General features: G+C 43.8%; 2 protein-coding genes across 2 annotated transcripts in view; one reads left to right on the top strand and one right to left on the bottom strand.

Moving 5' to 3' along the window:
- LOC138974393 (uncharacterized) overlaps positions 1-24,809 on the top strand; it is a 270,189-nt gene that overhangs the window by 1,463 nt on the left and 243,917 nt on the right. The window lies entirely within an intron of this gene.
- Positions 5,810-11,311, bottom strand: LOC138973915 (uncharacterized). The gene is made up of 2 exons (XM_070346621.1): positions 7,263-11,311; positions 5,810-6,414 (listed from the first exon to the last, which is right to left on the bottom strand). The coding sequence occupies exon 1, from the start codon at positions 11,285-11,287 to the stop codon at positions 7,877-7,879; it is 3,411 nt and encodes a 1,136-aa protein (XP_070202722.1). The 5' UTR covers positions 11,288-11,311; the 3' UTR covers positions 5,810-6,414; positions 7,263-7,876.

Raw genomic sequence — 24,809 nt, 5'->3', positions numbered from 1 at the left:
TTATCCCTCTTCATCACAGTTAAAAGAAACACACCTCTTGTCGCGCAAAATCTTAAACTTTGATGCTTTTACTACCCTCACCCCCTACCCATTTTTCAGAAAAGACTGCAGATTATCTTCCAAATACGAAAGCAAGGTAATCAGATGATCAAAAACTTAATAAGATAAATAGGGAAACAAAATAGAATATCCAACATAGTGATTTAACTGTTGAATTCAGAAAAAAACTACTTTTTTTCTCATTTTTGAAGCTGAATGAGAAGTTTGGAAGACAGAACAAAATAAATTAAAAGTGCTAAAGTGGTTACAGTGGTTACAGTGTTCACAAATAGTGTTAGATACCAAGTTGAGTTTTCGCTCTTTATCACAGTTAAAAGAAACACACCTCTTGTCGCGCACAATCTTGAACTGTGATCCTTTTACTACCCCCGCCCCCAACCCATTTGAACACAAAAGAGTGCATATTCTCTTCCAATTAGAAAAAAAAGTAATTTTAAGCAACTGGACATTTTTAAAATACATCTTTTCTGTCAGTCCAAGGATTGCTTAGTCCATTAAAAACAAACAGACTAGGATTTAGCACACCCATTTTAAGAAAAAGTTAACATGATAATTGATATAATACTTTTTCGGTGCGTCCCGCTAGCGCTACGTGTCATTTGTGCTACGTATCGTTTGCGCTATTTTCTGTAGTGCTATCGACACAAATTGCCAATAACAGTAGTGCTATCGGCACGTAGTGCTATTGTCACAATGCACACATGCCATTATCACTACGTGTCAATAGAACTACGTGTCGATATCACTATTTTTGAAAAACCAATGTACTGTAGCGCTACGTGTCGATAGCGCTACGTGTCGATAGCACTACTACATGTTCACACCTCACACAAACCAACAAACACCACACACAAACTATGCCAACAACACAAACAAACACAACAACAAACAAATTTGGTTCCAAAAAAAATAAATAACTAAAGGGTCCCAGAGCTTCGCCTCGAAAGCATATCACTCATGGGTCCCCGGCATCTCCACCATTGACACGTGACGACTTAACTCCACAAGATTGAGCAATCTTGGGATCACACGCAAACATACACCTCACTCACTAACGCACACCCAAGAAAGTTTACAAGTGGAGACAGACATCACTGTGTATAAAAAGACTAAAGGAACCACATGTAACTTGCAAGCTTTATATAATAAACACAAATTTATGCACGAAACATCCACACATTTAACGTGTACACTCTACAAATACTACGAAAAGTGACAACACATGAATTCACATGAAATTATCCTGGAACTCCAGTCCTAAGCACCCCCCCTATGGTTAAATAGCCTGTTAGTATACGGCGCTCAATAAGGTCGCATCACCAAATTACACGAACACAGACACATGATTTAACCACGACAGAGTACTTAGCTTTTCGGGATACACAACGCCCACCAAGGCCTCACATGTCCTTCCCTCCTCAGAAGGCCGCAGCTTCCTGATTCCGACCCCCTAGAAGAGTCCCCGACTGCCTAAGCACGTCGAACCCAGCTCCAGTCCTTCGGAGCTGTTCCCCAGATTCCTAGGCATGTAGAGTTGACCAGACTCCTTCCTCATGCTGTCTTCTGGTGGTCCTGCGTACACTCTGGGGGGAATCTACTGGTCGGAGTAACCCACGCCGCTCTTCTTGCGTTGCTGTGAGCCGTAGTCGCTTCCTGACAGCGTCCCATATGTCCAGATCACAACGCCTTCACGTGAACACACGTCCCTCCTCCGTTCTCTCTCCGGCCAACTGCATGTAAATAAAACAGCAACTTAATACTGAACAATAACATCCCTAGCTACCTGGCGTGTATCGATGGTTGTGTTAGTGTTCATCGGTGATGCAAACCTTTAGCGCATCATACCGATGGACATCAAGATCGAAACTTTACACCAAGTAACCATGTATGGAAAAGGATAATTATTTAATACATCAGCTATACAACGGGGCTTTACAATATAGATTCATAGTTTGCTTAAACCTATAAACTTATTGTATTTATCATGACCATATACGCCATGTGATATGTTACAAATAACTGGACAAACGTTCACTAAATGTTAGATTGTGGTATCCAACTTTAACATTACATTACGCAACCACAATTGCATGACACAACACCCATATCCCCACATGTATGATAACTCCCCGCGTAATATTACACACTATAATATGAAGGCATAAAACAACATGCTCAATAACATAAGAATACAAAAGTTGTCGGAAAGTAGACCGCCATCTTGTATAAAATGTGATATTCCGTGTAAACGAATATTTAACAGTTATGTGCAAATAATTACACACATATAATTCCACTGTATGTTCACTGCATATCACTTCCCAAACATGCATTAATATACATGTAAATCCCGAGGCTCCCTATACGAATAGGTAGTAATGGGCCGGTCGATGTAATTCTCATATTTCCCGTGCACATTCCCACTGACATAAACACGCTTCAAAATCATCGTGTCCCACAATATTACAACACTACTGAAACGTAAACACAAACAAAACAAACATAAGACAACGACATCTACTCAGCCACAGCAATTCGAAACAATAGTCCACCCGCCAAGTCAATGACAACGCTCACCGTAAAAAAACCGCCGGGTGATGGAGTACTCGCGCCCGCCAGTACGTCTGCAACCGTACCGTTGACTCTCTCGGGTAGCACTGAACCAAAACCGTGCTAGTTCGCTGACGGGGTGCCAAAGTGTATTCGTACACCGCTGACCCGGACTATGTTAATTCTTCTCTTACTAAATAGCCTATAGATACGCTATAATATAATTTATGCATTACACTATATTATCTTATCAGGTGAAATGAACATTATTTAATTTGCACGACTGTGCCCAACAAATATTTACAAACTTTCGTTTTCTGCAGCTTGACCTGGTTTGTTCACCGCGCGTTACCGGGTGACTATAGCCCGTTCCACGATTCGGACACAAACTTGCAAATACGCGAAGTTACAGGCGTAAAGCATCTCACATCCCACACGCATACATTCTACAATAGTGTTTGGACTCCAATGCTTATGTTGTAAATAACACAATTATTATATACACTCAAACATATAACAATTACATCATCTCCTGTATCTACAAAAAGCCTGTTTAAGCTTCTCCTGCATCTCTAAAACCTCGGGTTGTGACACACCTCCATCACCAGCTCGAACTAACGGTAACCACCAACAGTGAGCACCCTATATATCAAGAGCAACCCGACTCATGAAGTCAGCGTCCACGTTGTTCACTCCTTTGATGGTCTGCACTCGGAAAGAATAAGCTTGCAACTGCAGAGCCCATCTCGTCAACCTCCCGTTGTGTGGTCTTACCTGCTGCAGGTACTGCAATGGTTGGTGATCTGTCATCAAAGTGAAATGTTGCCCAAAAAGGTAGGGCTCGAATTTCCTTATCCCCCACACCATTGCAAGGCATTCCTTCTCGATTGTGGAGTAGTTGATTTCCGCAGGAATCAGTTTTTTGCTGGCATAGCTCACTGGTTGCAGGTCACCCTTTTCATCTGCTTGCAACAGCACCGCGCCTAGTCCCACATCTGACGCATCAGTCCGTAGCACAAATGCTTTCTCGGGGTCAGGCAATCGTACCACAGGTTGGCTGACCAGAGTTTCCTTCAAGCGCTCGAATGCTTCCTGACAAGCCGGTGTCCACTCGATTGCTTCGAACTTCTTTCCCTTGGTCAAGTTCGTCAGTGGTAGGGCAATTTCCGAGAAATGTGGCACGTACCTTCTATAGAAACCGAGCATTCCCAAAAACCTGCGTACTTCCTTCTTTGTTTTGGGTTCCTCCAGTGCTTTGAACTTCTCGATCTTCACCTCCTCTGGCATCATGCATCCCTGTCCCACTTTGTGTCCCAGGTAGACTACTTGTTGGTATCCCAGGAAACACTTCTTCGGTCTGGCTGCCAGATCCGCTGCCGCCATCCGTGTGAGTACAGCCCGCAGAGCCCTCAGGTGTTCGTCCCAGTCCTCGTTGGAGATCAACAAGTCGTCCACAAAGTTATCCACGTCCGTTCTTCCTAGTGGCTCGAGGAGTTTCCTCATCATCCTGGAGAAAATGGCACCTGCTGTTCTCAACCCAAACGGCATCCGAGTCCATCTAAACTGGCCTTGGGGGGTCGTGAATGCTGTCTTGTCTCGATCTGATTCTTTCACCGGAATTTGCCAATACCCTTTGGTCAAATCCAGTTTGGACAAGTACTTAGCCCGATGTAACTTGGCGAACAGATATTCGACGTCTGGCAGAGGTTCACCATCAAACCGCACAATCTGGTTCAATTTCCTGAAATCCTGGCAGGTTCTCATTTTTCCATCGGGCTTCTTGATCAAGACCAATGGAGCACTATAGGGCGACGCACAAGGCTCTATAACGCCTAGCTTCAACATGTCTTGCACTTCCTTCCTTATGCAATCCATGGCCACGTGAGGCAATGGGTACTGCCTCACTCGCACTGGTGTATCTTCAAGGACGGTGATTTCACATTCTTCGAGATTTGTAGTACGAGGAAGATCGGTGAATTGGTTCTCAAACTCAATCGTCAAATCCCTCAGCTCTTGTTGTTTTTGGGCGGGTAACACGTCATTGATGCTAACATCTTTGGGTCCCTCTCCCGCTTCTAATGGCACTAATGGAATGGTGTTCTGTCCTGCTGAGACTTCAGGCACTTCTTCCAGTTCCTCTTCTTCCAGCACCACTCCGACAACCGCTGGGATCTCTCTCCTCCTGATGTATCTCTTCAAGAGGTTGACGTGGAATAATTTCTTTTTACTCCCCACTTGAATCCGGTAGTCGTTCATGCCGCATCGCTCCTTGATGACGTAAGGTCCACGCCAAGCGATTTCCAGCTTGTTCTTTTTCATCGGAAGAAGCAGCAACACCTCATCTCCTTCCTTGAATTGTCTGTCTTCTGCCTTCCTGTCCGCTGCCCTTGCGTATCGCTCTGTCGCCTTCCCGAGGTTTTCTCTGGCAATCCTGCATGTCTCCTCAACTCGATTCCGCAGGTCCACAACGTACTCGGCAGTGGTTCTCACTTCTTGGTCTGTCTCTTCCTTGGTCCACAGCTTCCGTAATACCTGCATAGGTCCCCTCACAGTTCGCCCATAGAGTAGTTCAAACGGTGAGAATTTTAACGACTCCTGAGGAACTTCCCTATATGCAAACAAACACGCCGGAATGAACCTGTCCCATTCCTTGGGTTGCTCCTGGCAGAGTCGTTTCAGCATCTGTTTCAGCGTACCATTGAAACGTTCAACTAGACCATTGCATTGCGCGTGGTATGGAGTTGTGTACATTCCATGTACTGACATCAGGTTGTACACCTCCTGCATCATTTCGCTCTTGAACTGGGTACCGTTATCTGACAACACTTTTTCAGGTATGCCCACTCTGGTCCAGTTCTCCCACAACGCTTCCGCCACATGTGGTGTATCGATTTTCTTGAGAGGGGTTGCTTCAGGATACCGGGTGGCATAGTCTACTGTTACCAGTATGAAACGGTGTCCTCGGTCTGACGGCGGATGAATCGGCCCTATGATGTCCACCGCTACCTGCTTGAACGGGACATCGATCAACGGCATTCTTTCCAACGGCATTCTTTGACACGTGACGACTTAACTCCACAAGATTGAGCAATCTTGGGATCACACGCAAACATACACCTCACTCACTAACGCACACCCAAGAAAGTTTACAAGTGGAGACAGACATCACTGTGTATAAAAAGACTAAAGGAACCACATGTAACTTGCAAGCTTTATATAATAAACACAAATTTATGCACGAAACATCCACACATTTAACGTGTACACTCTACAAATACTACGAAAATTGACAACACATGAATTCACATGAAATTATCCTGGAACTCCAGTCCTAAGCACCCCCCCTATGGTTAAATAGCCTGTTAGTATACGGCGCTCAATAAGGTCGCATCACCAAATTACACGAACACAGACACATGATTTAACCACGACAGAGTACTTAGCTTTTCGGGATACACAACGCCCACCAAGGCCTCACATGTCCTTCCCTCCTCAGAAGGCCGCAGCTTCCTGATTCCGACCCCCTAGAAGAGTCCCCGACTGCCTAAGCACGTCGAACCCAGCTCCAGTCCTTCGGAGCTGTTCCCCAGATTCCTAGGCATGTAGAGTTGACCAGACTCCTTCCTCATGCTGTCTTCTGGTGGTCCTGCGTACACTCTGGGGGGAATCTACTGGTCGGAGTAACCCACGCCGCTCTTCTTGCGTTGCTGTGAGCCGTAGTCGCCTCCTGACAGCGTCCCATATGTCCAGATCACAACGCCTTCACGTGAACACACGTCCCTCCTCCGTTCTCTCTCCGGCCAACTGCATGTAAATAAAACAGCAACTTAATACTGAACAATAACATCCCTAGCTACCTGGCGTGTATCGATGGTTGTGTTAGTGTTCATCGGTGATGCAAACCTTTAGCGCATCATACCGATGGACATCAAGATCGAAACTTTACACCAAGTAACCATGTATGGAAAAGGATAATTATTTAATACATTAGCTATACAACGGGGCTTTTCAATATAGATTTATAGTTTGCTTAAACCTATAAACTTATTGTATTTATCATGACCATATACGCCATGTGATATGTTACAAATAACTGGACAAAACGTTCACTAAATGTTAGATTGTGGTATCCAACTTTAACATTACATTACGCAACCACAATTGCATGACACAACACCCATATCCCCACATGTATGATAACTCCCCGCGTAATATTACACACTATAATATGAAGGTATAAAACAACATGCTCAATAACATAAGAATACAAAAGTTGTCGGAAAGTAGACCGCCATCTTGTATAAAATGTGATATTCCGTGTAAACGAATATTTAACAGTTATGTGCAAATAATTACACACATATAATTCCACTGTATGTTCACTGCATATCACTTCCCAAACATGCATTAATATACATGTAAATCCCGAGGCTCCCTATACGAATAGGTAGTAATGGGCCGGTCGATGTAATTCTCATATTTCCCGTGCACATTCCCACTGACATAAACACGCTTCAAAATCATCGTGTCCCACAATATTACAACACTACTGAAACGTAAACACAAACAAAACAAACATTAGACAACGACATCTACTCAGCCACAGCAATTCGAAACAATAGTCCACCCGCCAAGTCAATGACAACGCTCACCGTAAAAAACCGCCGGGTGATGGAGTACTCGCGCCCGCCAGTACGTCTGCAACCGTACCGTTGACTCTCTCGGGTAGCACTGAACCAAAACCGTGCTAGTTCGCTGACGGGGTGCCAAAGTGTATTCGTACACCGCTGACCCGGACTATGTTAATGCTTCTCTTACTAAATAGCCTATAGATACGCTATAATATAATTTATGCATTACACTATATTATCTTACCAGGTGAAATGAACATTATTTAATTTGCACGACTGTGCCCAACAAATATTTACAAACTTTCGTTTTCTGCAGCTTGACCTGGTTTGTTCACCGCGCGTTACCGGGTGACTATAGCCCGTTCCACGATTCGGACACAAACTTGCAAATACGCGAAGTTACAGGCGTAAAGCATCTCACATCCCACACGCATACATTCTACAATAGTGTTTGGACTCCAATGCTTATGTTGTAAATAACACAATTATTATATACACTCAAACATATAACAATTACATCATCTCGTGTATCTACAAAAAGCCTGTTTAAGCTTCTTCTGCATCTCTAAAACCTCGGGTTGTGACACACCTCCATCACCAGCTCGAACTAACGGTAACCACCAACAGTGAGCACCCTATATATCAAGAGCAACCCGACTCATGAAGTCAGCGTCCACGTTGTTCACTCCTTTGATGGTCTGCACTCGGAAAGAATAAGCTTGCAACTGCAGAGCCCATCTCGTCAACCTCCCGTTGTGTGGTCTTACCTGCTGCAGGTACTGCAATGGTTGGTGATCTGTCATCAAAGTGAAATGTTGCCCAAAAAGGTAGGGCTCGAATTTCCTTATCCCCCACACCATTGCAAGGCATTCCTTCTCGATTGTGGAGTAGTTGATTTCCGCAGGAATCAGTTTTTTGCTGGCATAGCTCACTGGTTGCAGGTCACCCTTTTCATCTGCTTGCAACAGCACCGCGCCTAGTCCCACATCTGACGCATCAGTCCGTAGCACAAATGCTTTCTCGGGGTCGGGCAATCGTACCACAGGTTGGCTGACCAGAGTTTCCTTCAAGCGCTCGAATGCTTCCTGACAAGCCGGTGTCCACTCGATTGCCTCAAACTTCTTTCCCTTGGTCAAGTTCGTCAGTGGTAGGGCAATTTCCGAGAAATGTGGCACGTACCTTCTATAGAAACCGAGCATTCCCAAAAACCTGCGTACTTCCTTCTTTGTTTTGGGTTCCTCCAGTGCTTTGAACTTCTCGATCTTCACCTCCTCTGGCATCATGCATCCCTGTCCCACTTTGTGTCCCAGGTAGACTACTTGTTGGTATCCCAGGAAACACTTCTTCGGTCTGGCTGCCAGATCCGCTGCCGCCATCCGTGTGAGTACAGCCCGCAGAGCCCTCAGGTGTTCGTCCCAGTCCTCGTTGGAGATCAACAAGTCGTCCACAAAGTTATCCACGTCCGTTCTTCCTAGTGGCTCGAGGAGTTTCCTCATCATCCTGGAGAAAATGGCACCTGCTGTTCTCAACCCAAACGGCATCCGAGTCCATCTAAACTGGCCTTGGGGGGTCGTGAATGCTGTCTTGTCTCGATCTGATTCTTTCACCGGAATTTGCCAATACCCTTTGGTCAAATCCAGTTTGGACAAGTACTTAGCCCGATGTAACTTGGCGAACAGATATTCGACGTCTGGCAGAGGTTCACCATCAAACCGCACAATCTGGTTCAATTTCCTGAAATCCTGGCAGGTTCTCATTTTTCCATCGGGCTTCTTGATCAAGACCAATGGAGCACTATAGGGCGACGCACAAGGCTCTATAACGCCTAGCTTCAACATGTCTTGCACTTCCTTCCTTATGCAATCCATGGCCACGTGAGGCAATGGGTACTGCCTCACTCGCACTGGTGTATCTTCGAGGACGGTGATTTCACATTCCTCAAGATTTGTGGTACGAGGAAGATCGGTGAATTGGTTCTCAAACTCAATCGTCAAATCCCTCAGCTCTTGTTGTTTTTGGGCGGGTAACGCGTCATTGATGCTAACATCTTTGGGTCCCTCTCCCGCTTCTAATGGCACTAATGGAATGGTGTTCTGTCCTGCTGAGACTTCAGGCACTTCTTCCAGTTCCTCTTCTTCCAGCACCACTCCTACAACCGCTGGGATCTCTCTCCTCCTGACGTATCTCTTCAAGAGGTTGACGTGGAATAATTTCTTTTTACTCCCCACTTGAATCCGGTAGTCGTTCATGCCGCATCGCTCCTTGATGACGTAAGGTCCACGCCAAGCGATTTCCAGCTTGTTCTTTTTCATTGGAAGAAGCAGCAACACCTCATCTCCTTCCTTGAATTGTCTGTCTTCTGCCTTCCTGTCCGCTGCCCTTGCGTATCGCTCTGTTGCCTTCCCGAGGTTTTCTCTGGCAATCCTGCATGTCTCCTCAACTCGATTCCGCAGGTCCACAACGTACTCGGCAGTGGTTCTCACTTCTTGGTCTGTCTCTTCCTTGGTCCACAGCTTCCGTAATACCTGCATAGGTCCCCTCACAGTTCGCCCATAGAGTAGTTCAAACGGTGAGAATTTTAACGACTCCTGAGGAACTTCCCTATATGCAAACAAACACGCCGGAATGAACCTGTCCCATTCCTTGGGTTGCTCCTGGCAGAGTCGTTTCAGCATCTGTTTCAGCGTACCATTGAAACGTTCAACTAGACCATTGCATTGTGCGTGGTATGGAGTTGTGTACATTCCATGTACTGACATCAGGTTGTACACCTCCTGCATCATTTCGCTCTTGAACTGGGTACCGTTATCTGACAACACTTTTTCAGGTATGCCCACTCTGGTCCAGTTCTCCCACAACGCTTCCGCCACATGTGGTGTATCGATTTTCTTGAGAGGGGTTGCTTCAGGATACCGGGTGGCATAGTCTACTGTTACCAGTATGAAACGGTGTCCTCGGTCTGACGGCGGATGAATCGGCCCTATGATGTCCACCGCTACCTGCTTGAACGGGACATCGATCAACGGCATTCTTTCCAATGGTACTGGCTTCACTTTCCCTTTTGCCGTAGTTCTCTGGCAAGCGTCACATGATGCCACGTATCGTCTGATGTCGGGGCACATACCAGGCCAATAGAATTCTGTCCATATCCTATTCCTGGTTCTCGTTCCCCCTAGGTGTCCTGCCATGGGTGCATCGTGAGCTAATCTCATCACCTCATTCTGGAACTCACTGGGCACCACTAACTGTCGGTGATCCACTCCATCTGCACCTGAGTATTCTCTGTACAACAAAGCTTTACGTATCACGAATCGAACCTTCCCGGTTCCTTGTTGACGCCATGGCTTCTTTTCCACCGCCAACTCGCGCACACGTTTTAGGTGTGGATCCTCTTCTTGTGCTTGAGCCATTTCAGCACAGGTCCTTTGTGCCAAGGGGACTCCATTAATCTTCAATTTTAGATTCCCTCTCTCGTCCTTCCTTGCTTGTCCTCGTGTCTGAACTGCTGCGCACAAAGATGGAATCACATGTTTCTTTCCGTACACCGGAACTCTCACTTCCTTTCCATTTGGCAAGATCATGTAGTTTCCTATCAATACAGGAATTGCCATATTCTGAATAGCGACAGCTTCCACGTTCCCTACAAACACCGAAGATTCTAACTTCACGATGGCTATGGGAGCCTGTACTGTTCCCTGCTCTTCAAACACTCCTGACACTTCTCTTGTCCTGTTGGTGTACGTAGCCGGGTCGATGAGGTCAGCGCTAACACACAGCATTGGGCTTCCCGTGTCACGTATGGCTACCACTGCCTTCCCGTTCACCCTAACTGTCATGTCGAAAGTTTCTCCCTGAGTACGACGATCACACTTCCCACATAACCCTGAGTGGATCTTGTAATTCGCTTCCACCTCCCGCATCAAGAAAACTTCTCTCACTGCAGTCTCCTCCGGTTCTGGACTGATGATAAGGGTTATTCCTGGACAGTTCCTCTTTACATGTCCGAACTTATGACATTTGTGACATTGTATGCCTGCCCCATACATTTCTCCCCCACCCCTCGGCTTCCCCGCTTCCGGGCAATTCCTTATGAGATGATCCCCTCCACATCCGAAACATTTGACAGTACTATCTTTTACCCTTTGTCCCTGGGTAAGTTGCACCTTACTGTCTGTCTTCCCATTATTTCCTTTATCTTGGTTTTTCCCCCCTTTCTGTGATGAGTCGAAACCAGGACGTGCATCCACGAAACATTGAGCTTGCTCAACTGAATCAGCTACATTGGTGGCTTTGGACTGTCGAATGAACGTAGCGACAGACTGCGGGATGCCAGTAAGCAACTGTTCCAAAAGAACCAGGTCGAAGAGGTCCTTGTAAGTTCGTTGTTTTTCCGCTAGGTCCATCCAACTGTGCAGGTACCGCGTTATCCGGCTCACGTAGGTTGAAAACGTTTCTTCGCTCTTCCTTCTCGCTGCCCTGAACTTCTCTCGGTACGATTCTGCTGTACACCGGAATCCTCTCAGTAACTCTTTCTTCACTAACTGGTAATCTCGAGCGTCTTCCTTCGACATATCCCCAATCAAGGTCGTCGCTTTCACGTTGAGTTTGGTACTCACGCGTCTCGCCCATGTTGTCTGGTCCCAGTCTAACTCCTCTGCGAATCTCTCGAATTTGGTAAGATAAGCTTCTATATCCTCCTTGTTCTCGTCGAATGCAGGAAGTGTTACTTTGGTAGATTCTACCATTCCATCCCTCGCCTTCTGATGAGCTCGTTTATTATTTGCCCTTTGTTCCTCTAATCGTTCTGCGTGCTTCTGTGCTTCATCTTGAAGTTTCTTCATCTCATCGATTCTTTCAAGCTCCATTCTTTCCATACGTTGAACTTTGGCATCCTCAAAGTCACGCTGCTTCTGGGCCTCTTCCAGTTTCCTTTCCTCCATCTCACGCTGCTTCTGGGCTATACTCTCCTCGAACTCGCGTTGCTTCTGAGCTTCCACCCGTGCTTCTTCCAGCTTCCTTTCCTCCATCGCCAATTTCTTCTTCTCTAAGCTCAACCTCTCCTTGTTGGCCCGTACGTCCTCTATCTCCTTTATCTTAGCGTCGGCGAATGCTCGAAGACTATCTCCCTTCAACTCCATCTGCGTTCCTAAAGTCATGAACTTCTGGTAGTACGTAATGGACTCCCCTTCTTCACGTCCTGGACTATGTAGAAGCTTCTCTCGAGTTGATTTTGCCTTCCTCATGAGTTCAGATGTAACTAATCCGGTTAAACTATCAGTCGGCACGTCCTGTGACCTAAGTCGCCCTGACACCGGAGAATCCACACTATCACCTCCCGTCGCCATTTCAGATGAAAACGCGCTACTTGAAAAAATATTAGCATGCACGCGAAAGGAAAACGCATCAAACTGCGTACCGAAGCCCACCGAGAAATCGGACGAAATCCGCGTAAGTTATTGACATTTGGTTATACTTTACCACAATCAATAGCCACATAGCCTTAGCGTAATACCGGAATGAAACTTTACTTTAACCGAATCCGAATATAGAATACATGCGTATTTGCTAGTTCGATCTGCTTCAGTGGCGCCGTCTGACTTTAACGGATGGACTAAAGATGAATCCTTTGTGGCTAAGTAACCCAACACCTCTCAACCGCTGAGAGATGTCCAGTCCCCTCCAACCACCCACGGGATGTCTAAACAGTCACCACATTTCAAATCAAACGGTCACCACTACCTCACACAAACCAACAAACACCACACACAAACTATGCCAACAACACAAACAAACACAACAACAAACAAATTTGGTTCCAAAAAAAATAAATAACTAAAGGGTCCCAGAGCTTCGCCTCGAAAGCATATCACTCATGGGTCCCCGGCATCTCCACCATTGACACGTGACGACTTAACTCCACAAGATTGAGCAATCTTGGGATCACACGCAAACATACACCTCACTCACTAACGCACACCCAAGAAAGTTTACAAGTGGAGACAGACATCACTGTGTATAAAAAGACTAAAGGAACCACATGTAACTTGCAAGCTTTATATAATAAACACAAATTTATGCACGAAACATCCACACATTTAACGTGTACACTCTACAAATACTACGAAAAGTTACAACACATGAATTCACATGAAATTATCCTGGAACTCCAGTCCTAAGCACCCCCCCTATGGTTAAATAGCCTGTTAGTATACGGCGCTCAATAAGGTCGCATCACCAAATTACACGAACACAGACACATGATTTAACCACGACAGAGTACTTAGCTTTTCGGGATACACAACGCCCACCAAGGCCTCACATGTCCTTCCCTCCTCAGAAGGCCGCAGCTTCCTGATTCCGACCCCCTAGAAGAGTCCCCGACTGCCTAAGCACGTCGAACCCAGCTCCAGTCCTTCGGAGCTGTTCCCCAGATTCCTAGGCATGTAGAGTTGACCAGACTCCTTCCTCATGCTGTCTTCTGGTGGTCCTGCGTACACTCTGGGGGGAATCTACTGGTCGGAGTAACCCACGCCGCTCTTCTTGCGTTGCTGTGAGCCGTAGTCGCCTCCTGACAGCGTCCCATATGTCCAGATCACAACGCCTTCACGTGAACACACGTCCCTCCTCCGTTCTCTCTCCGGCCAACTGCATGTAAATAAAACAGCAACTTAATACTGAACAATAACATCCCTAGCTACCTGGCGTGTATCGATGGTTGTGTTAGTGTTCATCGGTGATGCAAACCTTTAGCGCATCATACCGATGGACATCAAGATCGAAACTTTACACCAAGTAACCATGTATGGAAAAGGATAATTATTTAATACATCAGCTATACAACGGGGCTTTACAATATAGATTTATAGTTTGCTTAAACCTATAAACTTATTGTATTTATCATGACCATATACGCCATGTGATATGTTACAAATAACTGGACAAACGTTCACTAAATGTTAGATTGTGGTATCCAACTTTAACATTACATTACGCAACCACAATTGCATGACACAACACCCATATCCCCACATGTATAATAACTCCCCGCGTAATATTACACACTATAATATGAAGGTATAAAACAACATGCTCAATAACATAAGAATACAAAAGTTGTCGGAAAGTAGACCGCCATCTTGTATAAAATGTGATATTCCGTGTAAACGAATATTTAACAGTTATGTGCAAATAATTACACACATATAATTCCACTGTATGTTCACTGCATATCACTTCCCAAACATGCATTAATATACATGTAAATCCCGAGGCTCCCTATACGAATAGGTAGTAATGGGCCGGTCGATGTAATTCTCATATTTCCCGTGCACATTCCCACGGACATAAACACGCTTCAAAATCATCGTGTCCCACAATATTACAACACTACTGAAACGTAAACACAAACAAAACAAACATTAGACAACGACATCTACTCAGCCACAGCAATTCGAAACAATAGTCCACCCGCCAAGTCAATGACAACGCTCACCGTAAAAAACCGCCGGGTGATGGAGTACTCGCGCCCGCCAGTACGTCTGCAACCGTACCGTTGACTCTCTCGGGTAGCACTGAACCAAAACCGTGCTAGTTCGCTGACGGGGTGCCAAAGTGTATTCGTACACCGCTGACCCGGACTATGTTAATGCTTCTCTTACTAAATAGCCTATAGATACGCTATAATATAATTTATGCATTACACTATATTATCTTACCAGGTGAAATGAACATTATTTAATTTGCACGACTGTGCCCAACAAATATTTACAAACTTTCGTTTTCTGCAGCTTGACCTGGTTTGTTCACCGCGCGTTACCGGGTGACTATAGCCCGTTCCACGATTCGGACACAAACTTGCAAATACGCGAAGTTACAGGCGTAAAGCATCTCACATCCCACACGCATACATTCTACAATAGTGTTTGGACTCCAATGCTTATGTTGTAAATAACACAATTATTATATACACTCAAACATATAACAATTACATCATCTCGTGTATCTACAAAAAGCCTGTTTAAGCTTCTTCTGCATCTCTAAAACCTCGGGTTGTGACAGTATGTATATAATATTGTCTGCATGGCTGTCTGGCGGATCTGTCTGTCTGTGTGTGTGTGTGTGTGTGTGTGTGTGTGTGTGTGTGTGTGTGTGTGTGTGTGTGTGTGTGTGTGTGTGTGTGTGTGTGTGTGTGTGTGTGTGTGTGTGTGTGTGTGTTTGTGAAGACCGCGTCGTTTTGACTTTGGCCTGAAAATGGAGCCGAATTGTTTTGACGCACCCCGTTGTTTTGACGTCACACCAACGGATGCCTCGATTTTCGAGCTTCCCGCCCTAAGATATACCATGTGACACAAGGATTTTATTTTATTGGTTCTGTCCAAACTATGATAATTTTGTCAGGGTTGAGTGTGTGGCGAGTGTGTTGGGCTAGTGTTTTGCGGTCAAAACAAGAACTGTAGTTTTTTGGGTTCCCCTGGCGGCAACATTGAGAGAGAGAGAGCGAGAGAGCGGTTTGCCGCGTGAAACCGTGATTTGACACGATGGCTGACGCCGACACGCGGGGTGAACGCCGCAGCCGGTACATTACCACAGACACAGGTGTGTATTATATGTATTGTACTTTGTTGTCCATTTTAGACAAAATGACACAGTTGACTGAGTTGTTTTTGGCTCACGAAGTGTAGCCTATGCGATCGTAACTTTGTCTGTCTGTGCGTTTGTGCGTGTGTGTGTGCGTGTGTGTGTGTGTGTGTGTCTGTGGTAGAAACTTTAACATTTTCGAGTCTATGTGTGAGTGGTTATCCAAGACTATGGATAAAGCTCGCATAAGATTACGTCACGGTCAAAAGTGTTTGACGTCAATTAATGCATCATGACGGCATGCCTCCCTGTAGTCTTTCTCTCTCGCGTGGTGTGTGTGGTCTCGGTCATTGTTATTTTGAGCGGGCCGAGACTATTTGGCAGTCGTGTCCCTGTAAGTAGGCTACATGCAGACAGATAGATCTAGATCTAGTGTCTCTCTTTCTTGCACAGTGTCACCTAAGCTTACTGTGTGTGTGGGTGTGTGTGTGTGACGGAGTGATTGAGTTTGTGTTACTGTTTGTCTATTTCTTACGTGAGCCTTGAAGGCTTCGCCTCTTGTTCAAATAGTGACGCGCCTTCAACTTTATCTTTCAGGTCTGTCGCCACATGGCTCTGACATTCCAAAAAGGCTAACCTAGTTTTTTGGAATTTAGAGCTCACAGAGCTCACAATCCAGTGACATTAACAAGAACTTGATCAGTCATTAATGATCAATGGCTTATCAAGTTGTTGGTACAGGTTACTATGCAAGAGTCTTATACATTAAAACAAATTATGGTGAGTGGTGCACATATCTAAATACTCTTATACTGAGAAGGCACGATGCATGTTGGTTTTTTAACTTCCGAAAGATTCTGAGATTAGCTGTGCGTACAAGTGATCGAATAGCACTGATTTTATCAGTATTAATATAACTATGTTTTGTTTGTGTCAGCCTGTGCTTGTTTGCTGAATATATCACTGTATGTGTAGGAGCCTGAGCCGGCGGGTTGAGGATCTAGCTCCAATGTTCAAATTTCAATCTCGCCTTAGGCCTAGTAGTTGTTGAATTAGGGAGACCGAATAAGTCAGTCACGGTGCGACTATATATATTTTTTTAAATCCGATTTGTTTAATTAAAAACTCTTCACGTCCTGTACCGCACGACTTTGTTACTATACTTAGGAATGACCTCACAGGACGGAAGCGCTCTTCTGTGCTTGAAAACCACATTTAGGTCACTTCCTTTGTAAACAAGCACATGGCTGCTCCGCGGTTCGTTCGTTTTGGTGAACGTTTTGGTAGTTTGCAATGGATTTGTATTGATTTTTTTTTTCACGGAGATTTTGGGACCATCTCTGGTGATGCTGATACAGTCAGTAAAGACAAATTTGGGGATATTATCGACGAATTAGGGGCAGAACAAGTGCTGGGACTCGGAGCAGACAATCGCTGACATTGAAATGTAAGCTTAATGTAGTTTAGTTTCATCTCTTTGTTCCACCATCACCCAGCCGACGCGGCTACTTCCTGGCGTGGCCGTAAAGTCCGGTTACTCGATCACGTCGCTCTCTGCTCTGTGCATCGTCATTCATGCTTTTCACCTGTTGCACGTGAGTGAGTGGAGACTCGGCTCCCCCGGCATAATCATGGTCCAACAGGCATGCGAATCATTAATTATGCTTTTTACACGACGAGTCTTCTTCTGTCAATTTAATGCATACTAGTTACAAATTAAAATGGCAGTATGATTTCTTCATTGATTAACTACTCATAATACATACATGTTTTATAGCATAAAACCCATAAATGTCGTGTCTGACACACACAGATACCCACTTTCTGGTCATTTTCATCAAATCCTTACGGTACTGAGGCTTAGCAATAGGGAAATGTGTACAGGACGTGAAGAGTTATTTGACCGGGCGAAGCTGGACTGACTTTGGACTTATCATGTATTGGAGCCATTCTTCCGTTCTGGGGACGAAATCCGTCTGTTGAAAAAAAAACTACTGTTTGTGTTTTACTTTACCCATACACACGCACACGTTTTTGTTCCTCTTTTTTCCTCTTCATCCTCTTTTTTGTTATATTTAGTCAAGTTTTGACTAAATATTTTAACATCGAGGGGGAATCGAAACGAGGGTCGTGATGTATACATGTGTGTGTGTGTGTGTGTGTGTGTGTGTGTGTGTAGAGCGATTCAGACTAAACTACTGGACCGATCTTTATGAAATTTGACATGAGAGTTCCTGGGTATGAAATCCCCGAACGTTTTTGACTCACATGCGAAGCAAAAGTGAGTCTATGTACTCACCCGAGTCGTCCGTCCGTCCGTCCGTCCGGAAAACTTTAACGTTGGATATTTCTTGGACACTATTCAGTCTATCAGTATCAAATTTGGCAAGATGGTGTATGATGACAAGGCCCCAAAAAACATACATAGCATCTTGACCTTGCTTTAAGGTCAAGGTCGCAGGGGCCATAAATTTTGTCTAAAAAACAGCTATTTTTCACATTTTTCCCATTTTCTCTGAAGTTTTTGAGATTGAATACCTCACCTATATATGATATATAGGGCAAAGTAAACCCCATCTTTTGATACCAGTTTGGTTTACCTTGCTTCAAGGTCAAGGTCACAGGAGCTCTTCAAAGTTGGATTGTATACATATTTTGAAGTGACCTTGACCCTGAACTATGGAAGATAACTGTTTCAAACTTAAAAATTATGTGTGGCACATGTTATGCTTTCATCATGAGACACATTTGGTCACATATGATCAAGGTCAAGGTCACTTTGACCCTTATGAAATGTGACCAAAATAAGGTAGTGAACCACTAAAAGTGACCATATCTCATGGTAGAAAGAGCCAATAAGCACCATTGTCATCATTTTCACGAGTTTTCATTCACAAGCACCTGGGAAATAAATGTCATGTTCCCCGGGGAATAAATCCCCGGTTACCATAGTTGCAGGAAGCCCTATTACATGGATAATCAAAAGCAAACCCAATAGAAACGCTCGAGGATTCTTCGGCTCTTTTCATTGGCGTTTCCCCAGACCTAAACAGACGACACTGCTTCGCCAAGTTCCAAATACGAACTGGCAAATGTAAACAAAAAACAAAACTACCTCATCAAAGGTCATACATTTATGCTTTATCGCAAACAAATGAAACATATCGATATGTTTTATCTTCTCACAAAGTCATGGAGTGCGTGTATCTCTGTTTGGAGAAACACGAACGTCAAGTTTAAGTCAAACCAATTGACCCCTGACACACACATTTTGACCCGTGCACAAGACGTTGTATCGATAAACTAAGCGCAAATAAAAAAATAATAATAAAAAAGCAAAGAACATAGCAACAAGAAATGAAGACATCTGACAAAGCCGAGCAAGCAGAATGACAAGTCTAATGAAAAACAGAGAGGCAATGAGAAACAAGATCGCGATTATCTTTCCTTCGCGGCACGACGCAAATCGTTTGTGTCCTTTGACCCAATTCGTGCAGTGCTGCACGATGCAAATCTTCTGTGACCTTTGACTCAACGTAGCTTCAATATTCGATTACTAATATTTACCACTGAAAACCGAGGGGTGGAATACCGAGAGGGGCAGGGTGGTAGGGCGATGGTGAAATGTAATGAAGAGACACGTGTAGAAATAAGAGAAAACCGATTCTGCAATAACACAAACAAGAACAAAAAAACTCAACACTGACCTATATGAATATTTAATCAATAATATGATCGTCTGCGTTGCAGGTGTGCAAGTGAAGGGTTGGGGGGGGGGGGGGGGTAACTTGATCATTAATTTGTGTGTGTCAGTGTTTGTGTTCATGGACTGATTGTGAGGGAGGGGGAGGGTGGGGTGGGGTGTGTTTCAGGTTTTGGTGTGGGTATGAAACGAGCAAAACAATACCCACACCACAAAATCTTGGAGGCAAAAAACACTCGCCGTCGCATCATTTTGTCCGCACAATATTATATGCACCAACAACCGGAAAGAAAGGTGACAATGGAAAAAGACTCATCTTTGCTTCCTGCGATTCCTTGCCCCCGACTCGAACGTCGCACGATAATCCACATAACAGATCTGTTGTGAGATGGTCAACGCTGACTGTGCAAGCAAATCACCTCGTTTGAAATACGACAATCCCATCGCTCGAATGCAACATGTGGGCACTATCGTCTCAAAGGCGCTTACTGTTGGTTTCACACACCACTCTGTAGTCGGAACCTACAGAACTTCGCATCCTCAAACCTGACATACTTGTCTCAACATTATAAACTCAAATCACACACAGTAAGTTGCTTTCGCACGCCAGCTTTGAACAACGTGCTGGGGCCCCAAACATGCATTATAATAACAGAACTCGCGTTTCCAACCATGTCTCCGTGTTGATTTTTCACTTAATGTTGAACCACCAAAATGATGACAAAAACGATGTTTGATGGTTTGTTGCCAGACCAGCTTTTTTGTCGGTCCTCGGGGGGCATATCGACTTTTGTTTCATATTTATTGACCGCGGCCTTCGGCCTTGGTCAATAAATATGAAACAAAAGACGATATGCTCCCCCTCGGACCGACAAAAAAGCTGGTCTGTCAACAACCCATCAAACATCTTATATTGTACTTCCTATGTCTTGAATTAACAGCTTTGTGTTCCATGCTAGGTTTAGTTATTTGACCTTGACCCTGAAGGTCAAGGTCATGTAAAGGTCAAGGTCAAGCATGTGAGTCGTATGGGCTTTGCCCTTCTTGTTTTTCATTTTTTCGATAAATGTCTTTGATGACGTCATATCCGGCTTTTCGTGAAAGTTGAGGCGGCACTGTCACGCCCTCATTTTTTAACCAAATTGGTTGAAATTTTGGTCAAGTAATCTTCGACGAAGCCCGGACTTCGGTATTGCATTTCAGCTTGGTGGCTTAAACATTAATTAATGACTTTGGTCATTAAAAATCTAAAAATTGTAAAAAAAAAAAAAAAAAATTATGAAACGATCCAAATTTACGTTTATCTTATTCTCCATTATTTGCTGATTCCAAAAACATATAAATATGTTATATTCGGATTAAAAACAAGCTCTGAAAATTAAATATATAAAATTATTATCAAAATTAAATTGTCGAAATCAATTTAAAATTACTTTCATCTTATTCCTTGTTGGTTCCTGATTCCAAAAACATATAGATATGATATGTTTGGATTAAAAACACGCTCAGAAAGTTAAAACAAAGAGAGGTACAGAAACGCGTGCTATCCTTCTTAGCGCAACTACTACCCCGCTCTTCTTGTCAATTTCACTGCCTTTGCCATGAGCGGTGGACTGACGATGCTACGAGTATACGGTCTTGCTGAAAAATGGCATTGCGTTCAGTTTCATTCTGTGAGTTCGACAGCTACTTGACTAAATATTGTATTTTCGCCTCACGCAACTTGTTCTGTTTTCTTCTCCTGTCCACGACATTACTGCTTCCCCTCAAACCTATGATGTACTTTTTCTGTGCATGGTTTATCCCTGTCTAGTCTCTTCCTAGAGACCAGGCAGTCCGGTTACAGTAGCTCAGGTACTTTGTATCTCCCCCAAACTCATCAACTTAAGTTCATCGCAGACAAAATAATTAGCATAGCCGCTAATTTAACAGTGTATACGCTCTCTTTTTACATTTAGTCAAGTTTTCACTAAATGTTTTAACGTAGAGGGGGGAATCGAGACGAGGGTCGTAGTGTATGTGTGTGTGTGTGTGTGTGTGTGTGTGTGTGTGTGTGTGTGTCTGTCTGTGTGTGTCTGTGTGTCTGTGTGTGTGTGTGTGTGTGTGTGTGTGTGTGTGTGTAGAGCGATTCAGACTAAACTACTGGACCGATCTTTATGAAATTTGACATGAGAGTTTCTGGGTATGATATCCTCAGACGTTTTTTCCATTTTTTTGATAAATGTCTTTGATGACGTCATATCCGGCTTTTCGTGAAAGTTGAGGCGGCACTGTCACGCTCTCATTTTTCAACCAAATTGGTTGAAATTTTGGTCAAGTAATCTCAGACGAAGCGCGGACTTCGGTATTGCATTTCAGCTTGGTGGCTTAAAAATTAATTAATGACTTTGGTCATTAAAAATCTGAAAATTGTAAAAAAAAATTTTTTTATAAAACGATCCAAATTTACGTTCATCTTATTCTCCATCATTTTCTGATTCCAAAAACATATAAATATGTTATATTTGGATTAAAAAAGCTCTAAAAATTAAAAATATAAAAATTATGATCAAAATTAAATTTTCGAAATCACTTTTAAAACACTTTCATCTTATTCCTTGTCGGTACCTGATTCCAAAAACATATAGATATGATATGTTTGGATTAAACACACGCTCAGAAAGTTAAAACAAAGAGAGGTACAGAAACGCGTGCTATCCTTCTCAGCGCAACTACTACCCCGCTCTTCTTGTCAATTTCACTGCCTTTGCCATGAGCGGTGGACTGACGATGCTACGAGTATTGCTGCGTTGCATTGCGTTCAGTTTCATTCTGTGAGTTCGACAGCTACTTGACTAAATATTGTATTTTTGCCTTACGCGACTTGTTCTTTTCTCTCCTCGACATTCAACCCATGGTCCCCCTCGACCACTACCATCTTTGACGCAATGTCACTGTCAGAAAACTCACTGCCTTCTTCGGCATCATACAATTCATCATCTGACAGAGACTCGTCCGAGTGGAAAGACATAATGCATTCTTATCGAACTCCAACTCCTTTGGATCAGACACACCAATGATAATGCTTCTCAATTAAAAATGTATACATGCTTTTATGTGAGTTAGGTAAGTATATTATTAATCAAATGAACATTTACTAATAAAATGTTCTATTATGTCACTAGTGGAACCAGGAGGCCGAGGCCAGAGATTAAAAACAAGGGAGTGCTTCCCACATTTCTCATACGGCCAAAGAATGGTGCAGGCTGCACTGGCTAAGAGTCTACCTGCCATACCATTGCCAGATGACACCAGCAATCATCCAGGTACAATGTAATCCCATTTTTGACTCACATGCGAAGCAAAAGTGAGTCTATGTACTCACCCGAGTCGTCCGTCCGTCCGTCCGGAAAACTTTAACGTTGGATATTTCTTGGACACTATTCAGTCTATCAGTACCAAATTTGGCAAGATGGTGTATGATGACAAGGCCCCAAAAAACATACATAGCATCTTGACCTTGCTTCAAGGTCAAGGTCGCAGGGGCCATAAATGTTGTCCAAAAAACAGCTATTTTTCCCATTTCGTCATCTTGAAGAACGGAAATGTCCACACAGTTTGAACAGCGAAGGGTCATGTCATGTGCGCACATTTACCAGCACGGAGTATCCAAAGTAGACCATTTTTTCGATTTTTTTGATAAAACACAGACAAAAACAACAAAACATCGGTTTGAAAATGGTTTTATTTACATGAATACATGTCTAAAATGACAAAAGCAGATTATTGAATGCATTCCAGGATGTTCAAAGGTGTGAAAAATGCAACAACCCCAAAAAGGTGTATGTGACCAAAAATAACTAATTTTGCCTACCCGGTCTGCCCTAGGTAAAATTAAACATTTACATGGATCTTGTCATGCTGTCACACACACACACACACACACACACACACACACACACACACACACACACACACACACACACACACACACACACACACACACACACAGAGCCAGCCAGCCATGAAACAAGCCATTCTATCAATTCACGAAAAATAAGTGTTCTTCCCCCCTACTTTCCACACCTTTTGTAGGAACACCCTGCCGGACTATGCAACACACACTTATGTCACTTATTTTGTAATTATTTTTCAGGAAGTATCGCTACATAGGATTCAGACAGCTTGTGAGGTGGTGCCATGGTGTGCTAGGGAGGAAAATCAGGATACCTTTACCTTCATGTGGTGTACGGGCCATCAGATATGCATTTCCGTCTGATGTACTACAGAGGTTTTGAGTGGTCTGAGCTTGAATGAAAATGGTAACATGAAAATGTATTTATAATCTAATGCATCACTTATGAAATAAAAGAGTAAAATCTGTAATTCCTTGCAAGTGCATTTTGTTCAGTATTGTCGTTGGTGTCAACATCAGCGGGAAAAAGTGGGATCAGTTTGGTTATCTTGTACTGTATGGTGCAGCAGCTTCTTATCGGTATGGGGGGGGGGGGGGGGGGGTAATATGCAGCGGCCCAAAAGTCAGGTTTGTCACAACATTCCTCTGGGAAGGAAGCTTCAAAGGCACCTGTATCCTCTGTCAGCTTCTCAAACAGACGCTGAAGCAATCTTGACACGTGACCTGTAAATATAACAGTGGATAGCTCAGGATGAGGTAGTCGTGAAAAGGCATTCTTAGTAGCACGGAACCAAGTACAGCTTGTATGCTTGCAAAAATGCATTTGAGGAAGAATGCTGCAGTTCTAGCGAATACCCAACTGAAAAAAAATCGGTTAAGCCTTTGAATGTAATATTTCTCTCTCTGTCTTATCCCTCTTCAGGTGTGTGTGTGAGTGTGTGTTTGGGTAAATTGCAAGAATTCTGGAGTATAAGAAAATAAGAGAATGTTCATTTGTGTGTGTGTATGTGTGTGTGTGTGCTAAAAACCAGCAGTCAGTAATTACCCTGCATGTAACTTACCATAAGCTCGTGGCCCTTTGCACTTCCTCACACTGTACTCTCCTTTCTTTCCTTTTGGGAATGTGATGGACAACGTCGGATTTCCTTCCTCATCAAGCGCATCACCTCTGTCCCCATTTTCATTGTAATGCAGAGTGGCAAGGAACAGCCTGAAAACAGGATACAAATTTAAATGCACTGAATCAATGACTCTCAGTCATAATTCCACGCTTTACTAAATATTAGGCAGATACCTCATTCAAAATCACTCTGCACCCCCCCCCCCCCCTCCATGTGTATTTATTGTATAATTCTCATTAATACCGGTAGATCTTATTTAAAAAAAACCATAC

This window comes from Littorina saxatilis, linkage group LG8, assembly GCF_037325665.1.
Source record: "Littorina saxatilis isolate snail1 linkage group LG8, US_GU_Lsax_2.0, whole genome shotgun sequence".
NCBI lineage: Eukaryota > Metazoa > Mollusca > Gastropoda > Littorinimorpha > Littorinidae > Littorina > Littorina saxatilis.
This window is presented reverse-complemented; position numbering and strand designations above follow the sequence as displayed.